Below are 18,260 nucleotides of genomic sequence, written 5' to 3'. Positions count from 1 at the left end.
CCAATGCCTGACCGTGCCAGTTGTTGCTTAACCTCAGTGATCAGTTACGATCACTGAAGCCCGCTCGACTACGGACGCTTTGTTACTATATGAACGAAATATTTTGCAAAATAAAATAAATTGTGAGATCCTTTAACTATGACCTTTTTTGTCGATCAATACATAATATCTACTTACTGGTACATCACTATTGCATTTTTTTTACATTGGTTGCTAGGCAACTGCTAATAACAATAAACCATGACCAAATCCGTGATCAAATCCGGAATCCGGATATTCTATGAATTGAAGCTGTCATTTTAGTATGTAAACCAATCATTTTCTATGCCAACTAGATTGAGTCTAGTGAAAATTGAGACTGCAACTAGTTTTTATAGATCGGTGGGTCTTTCTGGCCTACCACCCCGGCAGAGGGGAATGTCTGCCTATTTCGTCTCCAGACCATTCATACTCAATGTCGGGAACCTAACTAAAGTGTCTGACAACACTAACTTTACTCGTAGAACAAAAACAAGTGCCAACTCCTATAGACGTTTAAATAGTTTGTCATTTCTGACAAAGGGGGGTCAATCTCTAAAGACGGTTCCAGACGTTGTGCTCGATCATATCACCGTATCCGAACACCGTACCGTAATGTATCATGCGCCGTATCAAGTTGTGGACGCCCCCGATTTGCTCTATATCCGTATCTTCACAATAGTCATAATTCCTTTGATGACCGGTCAAAAAAAAGACACGACATGGGACGGGCCGTATCATAACGGCGAATCATCATACACGTATCATCAACCGTCCACATATGCGATCAAGATACGCGTCGACGATACAGACACGGTGATCGGATCGGGCAAATGATACACGTCCGACTTAAATCGACGAACGAATAAAAGAGAGTTGTCACGCCATCGGTACTCTTAATACAACGGGTTAGAGTTGTAGTTGGTGCTGCAATGCGTTCCTCGATTTAGAGAGTAACCTCTCATACGACGAAATTCTTCATTTTAATTGAATTAAAGATATGGAAAAAATATCTACGTTATTTAAATTTACACTAGTATTTAACTGTGTCATTTTGATAGACGTATTACCGTAGTAATAGATAGAAATATGATTTTCTCTAGCATTTACCTAAGAACCTCATTTCTCTGTTCTATTGTATTTTCTTTATTTACAATTTTCTTATTGTAGCATTTTAACTTTATTACCCAATCGGTAATATCGGTCTGGAGATCTCGTTACAACTTCCTTTTGCAATATTCCATTCCAATAGAAAGTTCTAGATTGTGTAATGATTCATTGGACTTTCAGCGAACTTTATTCTATAGCTTCGGTAACTGATGATAGCCTCCGTCGGATACTTTCATTCAGACATAAACGGCCCGAAGTTTGTAGAATTTTATAGAAGTTAACAATTGGAAATATTATATTTGACAGCTGTTATTTTGTAGACAAATATGTCATTTCCTCAAGTACACCTCGATTCCGGATAGATAGCGATCAAGCCACTTCCGTTTACGTAGTAACTTACGTTTAAGGGTCTGCAATAGGGAATCGAGGGTTGGCATTGTCATAGAATTATGTAGTAAATGATGCTCTACAGCCTTGAAAAAAATCACACAGGTAGTTGAAGAGTCTAGCTAGGTGCTGAATCATTCGAATTTAAGTAAATGATTATGGATAACTGTAAATTAATTTCAGAATATCAAGAAAAACCAGTCAATCACACTCCCGTATTGTAACAACTGTGTCGTAATTATAAAGAATTTTCATATGATTTTTATCATATTATAAAGTTAAAGGCTTGGACTAGGCGCTAAATACCTTGTTTTTTAATAAACACACACTTATTTTGTGTAAATTAATCCCAAACTTGAGCAATTTTTTTCCCTCAAATCTTCATACAAATATCTATGGCGGCTTTCTGTGTTATAAAATCATAAACACAAGTGACGTTTGACTCAGTTGGCCGCTGGCCTCCAAAGAAGGGTCACGTCGGTTTAGGCAGCACTGACAGCTCGCGATCTTATCGTGTACAGATACAAAATCACTGCACATTGGTTGTCATTGCACTTTTTCAACTTTTATGACACCAACATAATTTGATTTGAAATTGAGGAAGCATAATGGACAACATTTCAAAAAACTAAAGCTGCTATAAATCGAAAACCATTTCGAGATTTAGCTCTAAAGGCCACAAAAAAAATGTTTTTGTATTTTTTGGATGTATCATTTTTGAGAAAATCATAAAATAGTGAAAAGTGCTGATGACGTCATACATCAGGTGCGATGCATTTTGATGATCAAAGGCTATAGATTTAAAAACAAAGTAACTGTCACTTTCATTTTTGATTGACGTTGACGTTTTATCGTGACATTGTTGTTTATTTGGGTCATTTTCAATAATTCTGTTCTGACACTTTCTGACTATTTTTTTTATTTATTATTAAGAGATGACCTCTATATAATATGTCCCAGAGCATGCCACCGCCTACACAGCTGAAAAAATGCTTCTCATTATTTTTTTACATGATAAGTACCTACTTTCCATCATTAGAAATATCAAGGTCATTTGAAAATGACCCATTTGTTGGTTGGCATGTAAACAAAGTTTAAATGTCACTTGTCAGTGTCATTTATGTTTTTTTTCGAGACTCAGGCAATAGACAAAAATAAAAATTGAGCCTAATATGTGACGTCACTTCCGGTTTTAAAATAATTAACTTTAAAGTTAAAAATAACATGCAAAAATTTATGTATATACAAAATAAAAAAATACGGGTCCACTAATTTCCTAAAAACTTTCCGAATAACTAATAAAAATATAGGGTAAAGAAAATGAAATGTTGTCCATTCTTCCAGTATATTCAATACATTAAATTAAATTAGATAGTGTGCAATATTCTCGTGATATTACAGTCTCGTAAAGGTCTGATGAGGAGCAGGAATATAGCGAATGGATCTAAGTGATGGAATGTTTCTGAGAAAAAGGGCGGTGACAGACAGTCAGTCAGACAGACGGACAACAAAGAGATCCTATAACGGTTGCTTTTTTTCTTTTGACGTTCGAAACCCTAAAATTAAGTAAAAATATTATGCTGCCAAAAAATGTACGGTGGCCTGCGCCTAAAAGTATACAGGCGGAGTTTTTAAAATAGCGATCCCTGATGATGAAGGGACCTGCTACATCTGTTATAAATCCGGGGACGTGTTGTGAGTGATGTGTGTAGCAGTGGTGTTTATGTGGATGTGCTTGAGCAGCATGTGAGCTTGAGATCGCTATTTTAAAATCTCCGCCTGTATACTTTTAGGCGCAGGCCACCGTACTTACAGGTATTGAAAAAGCGGTATATAAACAAATTATACCAGCAGAGGGTTCACCATTTAGCTGAATGATACTTAGAAAACGGCCTTGAGTGGCGGTCAAGTTGGTCCCCGCCTGCGATACTTTCCATTAACATTGGAACTCGTTTTCATGTTTTTAGCGTACAGTCAGGTTTTTAGTTTTTTATAATTGTATTTTTTTATTTGTAACTTTTTAGTTGTTTTTATTTTATGAAATTTTACGTCGGTAGGTAGTTCATGATCATTTTTTATTTCAATAATTTTGGTGTTGTTATTTAAATACCTTCAATATGCATATTTTTGTAATGTGAAAATCAAGTCCTTTCATTTGATACCTTACACGGCAAAGTTGAATTATTATTTTTTCGATCATCACGTTATGTCCTCAAGAGGGCGCTATGTACATTTTAATGGAACGTCACATAGCCTATAGCCATCGCGCCATCAATACGCTTCTAACAATACCTCATACATCAAAATCTATCAAGCCGTTTAGGCTACAGGAGGGAACAAAGAAACAGACAAACATACATATATACATACATACAATCAAAAAACATTACCCTCCTCCTTCGGCAGTAGGGTAAAAAGGAGTAAGACAGGGGGTCATTCTGAACTTTTGCTCTACGAGTTTTGGAAATTAACAAAAAAAAACCTTTTTCATAGAAACTTTGTTGGACATGTGACTTTTTACCATGGAAAACGAATATTTTTTTTCGCGAATTTGCAAATCTCGTAGAACAAAAGTTGTTCAGAATGACCCCTTGAGTCATCCCCTTTTGGCTTAGTATAGCCCTTTTGCGACACTATGTATTTACTTTGCTTTGTCGTCGGGGTTCAGTTGGCTGGAGGATGCCCGAAACTTATTATCTACACTTTAATACTTTTAGTTACCTTTCTACAAGTAAATACCACATTTGTTTGAGAAAGCTAATCGGGTTCCGAGTATAGAGTAAAGTGGCACCCCTATTAATTTCTACTCTTTCCTGGTGCCTACCAGTGTAAGTAAGAATTATACTTACTTACCCTAAAATCACCCAAAATGTACTTGAACATAATTGTCAATAAAGTTGGCGAGTAAAAGTTTATCGACCCACTGTGCAAACTTACATGTGTGCGTGTCACTGCGTGTGCTGTGTGAAGAGCATTGAAAACCCAAAATTGGCGCGGCACGTCACCCTGTACGGGCCCTTAATATGCATGTCCTTGCGTATATTGTCAATGTGACAAATTTATACTGCTTCTTTTTTTGCAATTTGGAAAGGAACCCTAAAAAGATCTACGTACTACGTAAAATTTACTTTCAGTTATTTATATGTACATGTATGTACCTAGTTCATAATTAGTCGTATTGTATTATTGGTGATCCATAGTTTATCATTATGTCGGAAGTTCCGATGATAAGGTTTAAGCTGGGTTTACACCTGTCCCCTGGTATGAAAACAGAACATCGAATACCACTGATCGCCTGCCGTTGTCCGAGAGCGCTCGAATCACGTCACGTGATTGCGTGTTTTGAAACTATACAAGGCCAGAACGCACCCATAGTGTACTATAGTGTGGCAAGTTACTTGGCGACCCTCCTTGCGGGGTGAAAGAAGTGGCGGGGGCGAGGTAGCACGACATGCTACACACGTAGAAAAGTGTGCCCGGATTAATCTCGCGATAGCTTGTAACTATTACTGACGTAAGCATTGACATATATATTACTGCGTAAGGACAGGCCAAACCACTCAAGAAAATGGCACCCGCGCGTTGGCCCTAAAATAGACATTTTAGGGCCAACGGTCCTCAGTCGACAGTTGTCTGTGACGGAGAGATGAGTCTTCGTTTCTTGTGTAAATATGCCTATTTTTGTTGTGAAAGGCTACAAAAACTATGATACGAAGGTCAAAAAGGAATATGGAATATCGTATCATCCTTAATTAATAAATAAACACATTTTAAAGCGATAATTATTTTACTACCAAAGTCTACAATGGCCGCACGACGTAACCTTGTACGGACGTCCGCATGCAACTCACTCATATTATTATGTACCTACTGTCCGGTGACGGTAAAATATGAACGCAAGTACAAGGTTGCGTCGTCAGGATAAGTAGCTCGGCTCTGAGATAGTTCCAACAAATTATGACAGATGGCAGTTATTTTGCTTGTATGAAGAAGGTTTGAGTAAAATGTTCTGAAGGGCGTATCCTTCCTTTTGAAATCATTGGACGTAAGTAAAATTTTATTCTATGAGTGTTCCCGTAAATGTCATATTAAGCTTAAAATTTATAGTTTGACAGCATTAAAATTTGACTTCAGAATATCTACCAATTTGAATTTATTTATGTAAAAGTGTTTTATTTTATAAATCAATTTCCATGTCACTTTCATGTTCACTCTCTGTTTGAACTTGTTCATCGTCGTCGTCATCCTCATCTTCATCATCGTTTTCATTAACTTCAATTATAAATCTAAGACAAAAACCAAAAAACATTATACCTACTTTGAAGTATAATGTACTAGAGTACGCCAGTCATATTAGTTCAGTGTACACCTATAATATTTTATGTTTAATTTACATTAAATTATAAATAAACAATAACATATCTGTCCAATACATCGTCAAATACTCTATCAGATTTATAATATTCGTCTTAATTTTTTATGACATGGTCGTCACAATTTCTCCACTTTTCAGGCGAATAATTAGAGAAAAGCAACTCAAAGTCTTTTATCTCTTTATCTAAGTTAGAGTCAATCGACGTTCTTGCGAGCTCGCCTTTCACGTACCCCCAAACAAGTTCAATAGAATTTAATTCCAGGTGGTATGGGGATAGGCGAAGCACGATATGACCATTTTCTTTCAAAATTTCATCAATTTTGTAATTTTTCTCTGTGTTTTGCTCATTAATTACTTTCATTAAATCACATAAATTTTGGTTGCTTTCCTAGTTACAAGAACTGACAACTGACGCACTGTCATAATATGGACTCTTCGTCTTTGTTGTTTACTTTTTTGTATCTGACTGCGCAGTACCAACCTTTAGCCGCGTAGCATGACTGATCCGGTACGCTGTTCTACAAGAAGCCCCTATATTGAGACATTATACGATTTGTTGTTTTTAACGTTATTTTGTTGACGAATTATAGATACCTAATAATAATATAATGATAATATTAAAAAGGCCTCAACACTCTTCCTAAGACTAATGGTCTCAGGATCAATGATCTCATGTGGGTCGCACTCAAATTATGACAGACTATATAAGACATGTGGCCGCCTCGGCTGCGCGGCCGAGACTGCCGTAACAATGACATGCAGTGCACGCGTTGCCCTTCCCCGCTACCCTCCCGCTACCCGCTGTCGTCTTGGGTACCTCGTCCCCTCCACGTCTTTCACCCCGCAAGGAGGGTCGCCAAGAAACTTGCCAATCTATAGCACTGTATAGTTTCAAGTGAAAAAAATAAATATTTTACTTAAAAATATACACGATTTGTGCGTACTAATCGCGTATACTTTCAAGTTGGGATTTACTGTATCGTACTTGAAAATATACATTGCTATTACGCATATTGCTTGATTGGCGTACTTGTCGCATATAATTTATACCTACATGCTGATTCTAATTTACTTAACTATTTCGGTAAATGTAAATGACTACAATTGACTTGTTCTGCCTGTCATACCTATAAAATGATAATAAATGAAGATGAACAAGCTCTAATTTGATTGATAAATTGATATTTATAGCAATCATACTTGCAAGTAAGCATACCTACTAATATCTTATTATTTAAATGAATTAAGAGTATTTAAGAGTAATACCTACTACACTCCTGAACGGATAAGACTAGCTTAATGACGCCGTCGGCAATATTAAAGTGCATTTAACAGCGCATCAAAATATTATTATAACCAACTAAAATAGTAAATTTTGATCAAATTTTAAATTTAATGGTTTAAAAAAATTAGGGTCATTTGGTGTTGACTTTTTGCTACTTGGACTTATTCATTGCTCGTGAGTGTAGTAGGTATTAACCTATAGACCTATTATAGACATATTTTTCATCAAGTTCTGAATTCACCGTAATTGTCTTTTATTAATTGTTCTGCACCCTCTCATGAGATAATTTTTACTATTAACAACAGTTCTACAGTTTAAAATCAATTTACTTTTTAACTTACGGTGTAAACAAAAAACACGTTACGAAATTAATGCCTAGTGCGGAATGATGATGCAATGTTTAGAAAGCAATAGACTTATTACTATTTCGCATGAAAGAAAGAGAGAGAGCAACAATTCAAAAGGGCTACCTGGTAACTAATCACGTATAGTTTCAAGTGCTCGCATTGCCGCTTGGCGCTTGAAAATATACACGATTAGTACGCAGTGGTAACTGCTGCAGTATATTTTCAAGCCATAATTTTGGCCCAACTTACTTGAAAATATACGCGATTAGTGCGTATACTTTCAAGTAAATCATGGCACCATTTTAATTTGAAAATATACGCGAGCAGTCCCAACCTCTGCGTTCTGGCCTTGTATAGTTTCAAAACACGCCACGTGATTACACATTAGGGTGAGGCCCCATTGGTGCGTTGCGTCGCGCCATCGCAAAGGAACGGGCAACGCTCCAATGGGTCCTCACACTTATTAGTGGCATTCGAATATCCACTCTTCCCAAGAGTACTGTTAACATGTAAACCCCACTTTATAGAACATTGACTCCACAATCAGCCGAACGCTTTACTTTGAACTCTCGGTGAGTAGCTATAAAGTAATTAATTGAACAATGCAGCTGGCAAGTACCAAGTGCCTCTAATTGCATCGCCCATTCGAACGAAGTAGAACATGTTGCGTTCAATAGTGTAACTTACAAAACTATTTTTATTTGAAAGTTAACGTATATAAGTAGTTTAAGCCAATTTGCAACGGTTTTGTATTTACAATACAGTCTATGAATTAGAGGGTTACTATAAGTTCCCATTTCCCAGAGTCTGCATAACACTTTTTTTCTGTATAGGTATACAGATTTAGGAAGAAAAAACGTATTCTAAACTTAAGAATAACATAACACGTTACCTAGGCAATAAAAACATGCTGAGTACTGAAAGTACTCTTTCCCCCTTATTCATAAAAAGTTACTGGACGGATTAACTATTGAACTGTTTTGTCACTCTCTGTCAAAGAACAAATTGTTTTCTGTTAGAGAGGGACAGAACAGTTCAATAGTTAATACGTCCAGTAACTTTTTTATGAATAAGGGGGTTTGAATTTATCAAAAATGTAAAATACTTTGCACGGAAGATGGAGCACTGCGCACTTACAATAACTTTACTTCGACTAAGTGCTTCTCATTATTGGCTATTGACATCGGAACACCAACATTGATGATTGTATAGGTACATGTAAGTAGTTACAGTCCAACAATAAGGGATGAAAACGGAAACAGATCGTAACGAATCGCCTCTATTTAAGCACAAAGCAATAATCTATTATCTTTCATTGACATGTTACAAAAAAACATTTTATTTTATATGTCTTTCTCTAGTATAAGACGTACCACGTTAGCTTAAAAAAACAATCATTAAATTGCCGCCCCCATTTATGTGTATGCTTTTGGTGTTGGCACTTGTTTCTGTTGCAACTTGCAAAATGTAGTTGCAGGACTCTATCAATATTCACAGGTTCAGACTTACTACAGAACACTTTTTATGTTTCATACCTATAGGAACATTATATGAAAGCTATTAAGGCATCACCGACTATTATACTTAGGTACATAACTTTTATAAAAAAGCTCTATGACATACAGAAGTAACCGAAAAACAGCTGTAATTATCCCTATAATCTAGATACCCTAGATATTTCTAAGGTTAATAGTAGGTATTTCACATTAACATGAAATTCATTTTAGTGTTACATGATAAATCCTTTTTCAATAATACACCTACCATGATTATCATTAGTTTATAATACAGTACCGTTATTTCTAGAATTGGTCGGGCTTGGATGTTCAGGATTGTATAGTAAAATTTTCTGAAATAGAAAAATGAGCTTTGGCAAAAAGTTAATTAAGCTCTGACTGTCCAAAAACTGACAATTGTAAGAAGTCTCTGGATTAAAACACCTAGGTATGTCTGGCTGTAAAATAACTATTTTTAATATCATATGCACGTATTTACAAATTAATAATAATGTCCTCCTAGCCGAATTTCGACTACGGCGGCCAATCTCAATTGAGATCAGCCATCTACGCAGGAGTAGATTATAGTGCCCAAGTGTGTGCGCAGTACACAGGAGCACTCTCTGTTCCATCACTCTCATAGCCCAATGGGACGGATTGACCGACACGACTGGAGAGAGCTAGGCGCAGGACCGACTGCTTTACATGCCCATCCGACAGCATGGATCGTTTCACTGTTTCGGACATCAGGTGATCAGCCTTCTATGTCCTAACCAAACTTAGAACCACAATTTAGAAACACAAATTGATGGTCCCACCCGGGAATCGAACCCGGGACCTCTGGGTCGTGAAGCGAAGCTTCTACCACTAGACCACAGAGGCAGTTACAAATTACAAATTACAGTACAAGCAAAAGCATACCGGTGTAAAAAATACCCGACCTAGTGCATTTGATCTTCATTAAATCATAAAATTCTAAACGAAAGGGAAAATAGATATTTTTTTATTTATTTACATTCCTTTTTACAAACATTATTATATCTCATAAAAGCTCGACCGCTATTATTACTAAACGCCCTAAGCCATAAAATATTGCAACCAAGGAATCTCCAGCAAAAACGCCGTCTATTTAAAAACAGAAATTTACTTATTTTAAATACTTTTTCTTTAGTTCAGAATTCAGAATGTGTAATGACGACACCAAACGATCCCAATTTATTCAAACATTTGAGATAAAAATATTTACGTTTTCAGTTGGTAGTATTCTGATTTGCGGTTAAATATGTATACTTAAACCAGCTGTTCCCGCGAGCTTCACGTCCGCTTAAAAAGTTTTCCCGTGGGAATTCTGCGATAAAGAGTAGCCTATGTGTTAATCCAGGGTGTCAGCTAACTCCATACCACATTTCATACAAATCGGTTCAGCCGTTTGAAGTGAAGAAGTAACAAACATACACACACACATACTCACAAACTTTCGCATTTATAATATAAGTAGGAAGTATGATAATGCAGTCGGTGTCATTAAGGTAGTTTTTCCGTTTAGGAGTAATTTGATTCTACGGTACTGGAACTTTTTTATTGCTCGCCAGTGCATGTATATGTACTTAATGCTTCTATTAGCAAACTACTGAAACGACTGCGGCGTCGATCTGCCTCGAAGTGCACAAACCAATGAGTTATTTGTAAGTTAGAGCTAAATACGAAGCAATACCACTGGCAGTCGAGTAGTTATCCCGAGTGCATACCGCTGCTGGCACATCACGGCGAGACCAATAGCCGCGCTAACCGCATCACTATTCACTTGGAATAAAGGCTGCAATAGCGTAGCAACGCTTTGGATGTTTGCTTACGTAAATTCGGAGTTAGTAGGCACATTCACACTACAATTACACAACTAATACGAACTAGTGGAACGACAATGGTCAAAGTTTTGAGTATCTGCACAGAGTTAGTGCAGTTTTTGGATTTTACGTCGTGTTGTTCAAAGCAGAACTATTCGCTTGTATTGTGTGGCTTATTTTTCACCAGATGACCAAAATTATAACTAATTAACTGTAAATGTATGTGGAAAAAACGGCAATCACAGAATATTCCTTCTCAATCAGTTTACCGATAAGTTATCGATTTTTAAAATTTCATCTCACTAAAATTATGCACGTTTTTGTGACCATGTAGTCGTAATATATGTGTGTGGGTTTGTAACTTTTAAATTACGCAGCTAAAACGACTACTAGGTACAGCTTTTCATTCCTGGAACAACACTAAAGCACTCCCGTTATTTATTTGTTCCAAGTAAAATATTTTTAGCAGGGCCTGCAATTTACATGCGTTGCAGCAAACAGTATAAGAAGGCGCTCCAAGTAATGAGGAAGAATGAGGACAGGAGCTGAAGGGAATCCTTTCAAAATAGACCTTCATTTGTTGCACTCTGAACAACTAAGGTGTGAAACAAAAGTATAACTTCAATGATTTCGTATTTATACGGTGAGGTGAGCGGTTTCAACCTTTCGCATTTTTCGGCGCGTAAACCTACGTTCGTTTCAGCATATAAAAAACAATATACCTACACATAAAAATTGCATAAGTACCTAATAAAAAAAAACCTGTTTCCGTTCTAAGCATGAAGAACCCCTAAATTTTTCTATGAAAATTCAAATAGCACCTCAGAATTTTTGTTTCCATACGTATGGATTAACATTTGACTATGGAACCCAAACAAGCTATACTGAAAGGCAGACTGATAATTTATAAATCTAATGCGAAAGCGTTTTTTCATTTTCCTGTAGTTAAAATATGAAATCCCATTTACTTTTACTGTAAATACACCGACAACATCAAATACGATATTTTAATGGCTACCTAATAGAAATTCCCTTGACGGAGTGAAAGCTTTCTGTCAAGGTCACACGTATACATACATACATACGGTGCCCTACACACTAAGCCCGCCGGGCCGCCCTTCTATGTCGGCAACTTTTTGTCGGCGGGTTTGTCGATGGCTTTACTTATTGTACGCAGGAAAATTTGGTTCAATGGCAGTACTGCCCACGTCTTGAGATGAGAAATTAATTTTATTGTCACTAAAAAAGCTCGAGTGTCGCTGTGCAACTGAGCACAGGCGAGGAGTTATGTTGCCGACATGATTCTTTTTCACCTACGACGAAAAAATATATTATAATAAAGTTATAAGTTTAATGTGTCGGCGTATCTGCGTGTGTACCTGTCTGTGGTAGCGTGGGTCCCAAAGACTGAACCGATTTTCGTTTTGTTTTTGTAGGGTCATAGGCTTATAGGTAATGTTACCTCGAATGTTCTTAGCCATGTTTCATGAAAGTCGGTTCATCCGTTCAAAAGATGTGTGACTTTATTGTTGAATGTCGGGGGTTTTTAACGTTGGTTAGGTTATAATAATTATATACCTTAGGCTGCCGATGCCGGGTCGTGTCGGCGGCGCGGTGGGCTCAGTGTGTAGAGCGCTTAAACCAAAAACAAATCAAGAAAAACAACATATCGACTCATAAGATACATATGCGGCTAATGAGGCTATTACTTACATACGCATGTTCTGCATTTACACAATCAAGATAACATGTTTGTGTACGAACATGGGATACGTTTTCATGGCCACACAAATTCATAACACAAAATAACATGCCCAAGATTAACTATTCCTAACGTAGAGCAAAAAAATATTTATGTTTCTGATACACCATTACTTATAAAAATACATAACCTAAAACTATAGTGTAGGTACACCGTTTAGGTATATGAATGAGACGATATTTTGATTGAAATCACACTGTTGAGTCAACAAAGCCGCCGCAAATGTTATTTGTATTTTAGCAACAGCAACACCTGATTGCATAATATTTCCGGTCCATTAACGCAATACCAATTATCAATTTAACTAGGTACTTCATTTAATTTCGAAAATAAAGGCTCGTTTACAGAAAAGTTTTGCGGGAAAGTTTAGTTATTTTCTACTTAATGTATACCGCGGGCACGACGTCGACTCCGCTTTATGAATATTCCAGTCGGTTTAACGCGGCCGTGTGCACTTTGAAGAATCCTCGGGCTTCCTTCGCACAGGGGGGTCACTCTATTATGATGAAAAACCAAGTTTTGGAGCGCTGCTGCTTGAGCCACGACTATATTTCGTTGTATTAAACGTGCCTATTGCACGACAGCTCTAGTCCGTTCGTTTTTAGTAAGCATAGAGTAAGTCTGCGAAAGCCCTTTGTAGTTTCCCTGAACTGTACGTTACAATGCTACAGAAGTTCACGATCCCAGAGGTTTATTTATTTGGTCTTTTTTATATCTAGGTATGGGTGCGGTATGCAAAATTATAGCTGCACAGGATGAGTTTCAGCGAAAAGCGGATTGCTTGCTTTGTGAGCTTATTTGTGTGTAGGTTCGTAGTAGTCGTGGATCAGTGAACAGTGAATCGTTGTTAACGTTTACTTATGTTTAAACATTATAGTAGAATAGAGGCTTTCTTTATTTCGTTACTGGGCATACGTTTTATATACTCCCGGCCACTGACAAAGTCAGTGCAACGCTGCAGCACATTGTATAGCTTGAGTCACGTTACTTAATCTATGTGTATAGTATCCACATCATACTTAATGGTCACCCTTTATATAAATTGTATTTGGAGCTACGCTACCACGTGCAGACACGCCAAAACACAGATACGCTAAACTTATAAAACCCCTCTTTTAGCGTCGAAGGTTACAATAATAAAAAAAATAAAAAACCACTAAAATGTAAGAAATAATTTAAGGTTAACACAAATTATATGTGACAGTACAAATATACCTAAGCAGCTTAGTGCTAAGCAGGAACTGTTCTTTTTTGATGTTGGTGCGGTGACAAAGTAATAATAAGAAATATGTCACCAACTTCAAAAAAGAACAGTTCCTGCTTAGGTATATTTGTACTGTCACATATAATTTGTGTAAACCTTAAATTATTAGGTAGTATATACCGTTGAGGAGTTCCCTTGACTGCCTTCCGTTTCCATCATCAGATCAGCTCAAGGTCACCATCATATTTTTTTGTTATAAGAACTATATTTTCGTTCTTAATTTCATTAGAATCGGTTAATGTCATTAATGGATAATGTCCAAAATGGAAATTCATACCCTGTTTTTACCCCTTTACCCACCCTTAGGGGTGAGATAAAAATCTGAAAAAAATGGGACCACCTGGGAGCTCAACCCAATACAACAAAAAAAGAATTTTCAAAATCGGTTCATAAACGGCGGATTAATCGGTGAACATACATTAAAAAAAAAACCTGACGAATTGAGAACCTCCTCCTTTTTTTGAAGTCGGCTAAAAAGATGATTCAAACGAAAGGCCGGTGGGAACTTTTACAAAGGAGCAAGTCGAGTGAAGTTAATCCATTTACGCTGTCGATTATAAAACCCCTCTTCATTTGCCGAGTTTTAATCAAATCAACAGATTGCAAATTTACAGCCACAGTAGCAGCTGAAAAGAGATTCAAACTGGAATGAGAATATGAATACCTATAAATTAAAATATTATGGTTTTTATTTTTTACGCTTGATTGATTTTCGAATATTCTCTTTATCAAGTTATGTTTTTTTATTTTCGTTTATATGAGTGATTTGATGGTATGTCACTGGAACTTCTTCGTTGCTGTCGAGTGTATTTCTTACGATAACGATTGTTGCAAATGTTATAAATAATGAGATTCGATGAACAACTCAACCAACGATTCAAAAACCGTATTTCTTACGATAACATTCCACGCGTTACAATAAATTCTTCTATGAAAAGAACACTTGAGCTCTTCACACGTGCGAAGCTACCCCGCGTGATGGAATCTGCACGATAAAAACACCCTAAAGATACCTACGCGAAAACCTATAATTAGCTTTTTGTCTATATATGTTTAAATAAGGTTACTTGGTTATTAGTATAAAGCTATTGGCTTTCCATGCAATAAATTAAAATAAAATAAAAAAATACGATGAATAAACCATTCTAACCCCATATCTCCATTGTCCGCAGGAGTGCTCCGTCTTCTTCTTCGACAAGCGCGTGGCGGACAAGATCTACAAGAACAAGCGCAAGGAGACCGTCCTCGACCGGGTCCGCGGCTGCATCACGCAGCTCGAGAAGATGAAGCACCCCAGGATGCTCGAGGTATTTATTTGTTTTCATCATCATCATCAGGTCCTAGGATCCCTAATCAGGGACATAGGGCTCGAAGTGTAGAATTCCACTCTGACCGGTCCTGTGCCACGCCTTCGACTTCGTGCCAGCTCATGCCGAGGGCGGCTGCCTCCTGCACGACAGTGCGACGCCACTATTTGTTTTAAAGATATTTATTGGTGCCGAGTGGTTGCCGGGTGACGAGCACCGGTGGAGAGGTTGGCCGAGGCGGAGATGGCGGGACGACCTGGACAAATTTGATAATTTCTGGGCTGGGGGTGCACAGGATCGAAGGTGTGGAAGATAAAAGGGGAGGCCTTTCCCCAGCAGTGGGAAAACAAGTAGGCCTTATAATAAATTTATATTTATTAATTCCACACGAATTTATCGACCACCTGACGCCAATCTTTCAAAAATCTGTCCGTCGTTTCGCCATCTCAGCCTAGGTCTACCTGGGCGCCTTCGCATGAATAAGAGTGTGGAATAAGCATGGGGAGGCTTTTGCCCAGCAGTGGGACACTAATTCAACACTAATATTGCAATATAAAAAATTATTCATTAAAACAAACACAGATAACAAAATACTAAAACGCTAAACTATATACATGTGATGCTATCATACAGGTGATCCACGGCATCGAGGAGGGGCAGCACACCCTGGCCTTCGCCTCCGAGCCCGTCTTGGCCAGCCTGCACAACATTCTGACTTGGCATGTAAGTACATTCACCCAATTCTTTCAGCCAAAGGTTTCCTGGAGGAGATAGCAGATGTAGCTGGTCCCTTCATCATCAGGAATCGCTATTTTAAAAACTCCGCCTCTACTTATACTTTTAGACGCAGGCCACCGTACCTACCGTCCAGTGGTGGCTGGACACCTACAAACAGACACCCGTGTTCATTGTCTACATACAAAAACAGATGCTCGCATGGTGAGCATGGTATATTGTTTTGAAATCGCGACAGTATGAAAATAATAATCAGATTCATGCGTATTTATATCGAAGTTGGAGAGCTGATGTAACAATCCTGTGATCACGAACAGACTAGCGATGGTGTAGCGTTGGAGTGCTGACTACGTTTGTGCAAGTTTCAATAACTTATCTACTGAGGTTTCAAAATCGTAGTTAGGTGCTTTCATACGATTTTCTAGATTCAGGCAGGCAATAGTTATGAAAGTGACTAGCATGTCTATCGTCGATAAGGATAGTTATTAAAACTAGGTATATCCATTATCGCAACTGTTCACGGTCGTACGTATCGTTTCCATTATCTACCTAGCTTTAACTTTAAAGTTACATTAAACCTATAAAACAGCACTATATGTAGAAAAAGGGCCAGTATCTTTCACAATAAATCGGGCAAACAAATAACATACATGTACACATTAAGTACTTATATACATACATAAATGCTCGCGACTGTAACCCCGACGAAGGGAAAGTCCAAGGTGACTCGCAAACGACTGATATGTCGCGAGCCTTTTCGCCGTTTTGAATGATTACAATTCAGTCAGGGTACACATCTATGATCTAGATTCGCAGATTCCCTCACGACGTTTTCCTTGGCCGTAAGTAAGAGAATATCGTGTAATTGAACTTTAATGCTTTTATTTCTAAAGAATTTCGTAATATACATGCCAGGATTTATACAAACGGCCTCTCGAATAACGTTACGCCGCTATGACTCTCTAACAAATAATAACTGGGTCATTTGGCCATCGGAATTTTATATACAACCGTTATACAGCTACTGCCTGTTGATTCCTTACGTGCAACAAGTGAGATTATGGCGGTCGTGTAGCGCCATTGCGTCGCCCGGGATTCAGCCCGGGATTTTACGTTTCAACGGACGGAGACAAAGGGCTGCCAGTGTGTCTCCTATTTAATACAGTAATTGCCCCGTTGCTTGAGACAGGTAGTGTATTTTATACAAGTAGGTATGGAAGTGTCTATGTATTTTAAATCTTTTTCATTAGTTGGATAACGATGCTGTTTGGAAGCTCATTTGGAAATCATTAAGTTTACCGCTTCATATTATAAATTTAGGACAATCTAAATAATAATAAAAATAATAATAATATGTGGGGACATCTCACACACGGCCATCCGACCCCAAGCTAGGCAGAACCTGTGTTATGGGTATCGGACAGCTGATATATCTACACAAATACATAGATAGATACATACTAAATATAAATATCAACACCCAAGACCCGAGTACAAATATCTGTCTTTCAACAAATATCTGCCCCAGCCGGGAATCGAACCCCGACCTTCGGCACAGCAGGCAGGGTCACTAACCACTACACCATTCGACCGTCTATATTTAATATTCTATATAAATAATTTCATATTCTTTATTTCTAGTCAGTGACAAGTGAGAACTAGGGTGCATCACCATGCGGTAAAAAATATAGGAAGGTTACTCGAGAATGCTTCTTTTGAGAACCTCATTTATGTAATACACATTATATTAAGGGCGTATATGTAAATATATGCTAAGTCCTGCTTGATTATAAATACAAAGACTAAATAGGGCGGTAAATTACTCCACTTAGCCACTCCTACAGCGCTACTCAACTGGTAATGAAATGACGCGATAATAATAGAAAAATATGCTATGCATAATCACAATGGAAAAACTACACTGACGGGCAATGAAAAAGTTCCACAAAATGCCGTCACCACTCCAATTTTTTCAAAAATTTCAATTAATATTTGTACAAAATATTACCGTTTTTAATTGGTAATATCCTGATGCTCTGTTAAATGTACTTCAATGTTGTACAAGTCGTCAATAAGCTAGCCTTTCAGTTTAGGAGTAGTGGAACCTTTTCATTGCCCGTGAGTGTATAAGTTTCTTTTCTTTTCTTTGTTACGTGAATCAATAGATAAACAAATTTGAAAAACTGTATAATGATTGTATGCATAAATTTCCATAAATCGTTAGTAGTAAACTACTTGTAATGATAATACTGTGAATAATAATAAAAAATAGACCTCAAAATACAACCCGAAGTGATAATAAAAACATAGTTTTAGTAGCACGATGCCAA

The 18,260-nt window shown here is 37.4% G+C and overlaps 1 protein-coding gene across 1 annotated transcript in view; it reads left to right on the top strand.

The window, feature by feature from the left end:
* Positions 1–18,260, top strand: part of LOC105380227 (SCY1-like protein 2) — a 124,658-nt gene that overhangs the window by 42,784 nt on the left and 63,614 nt on the right. Inside the window, exons 3-4 of the mRNA XM_048632577.1 lie at positions 15,061–15,195; positions 15,829–15,918. Of these exons, the coding sequence (XP_048488534.1) occupies positions 15,061–15,195; positions 15,829–15,918 (225 nt within the window). The remainder of the gene's footprint in view (positions 1–15,060; positions 15,196–15,828; positions 15,919–18,260) is intronic.

This window comes from Plutella xylostella, chromosome Z (genome assembly GCF_932276165.1).
Source record: "Plutella xylostella chromosome Z, ilPluXylo3.1, whole genome shotgun sequence".
Lineage (NCBI taxonomy): Eukaryota > Metazoa > Arthropoda > Insecta > Lepidoptera > Plutellidae > Plutella > Plutella xylostella.
The sequence above is the reverse complement of the archived record's forward strand: the minus strand, read 5'-3'. Positions and strand labels throughout refer to the sequence as shown.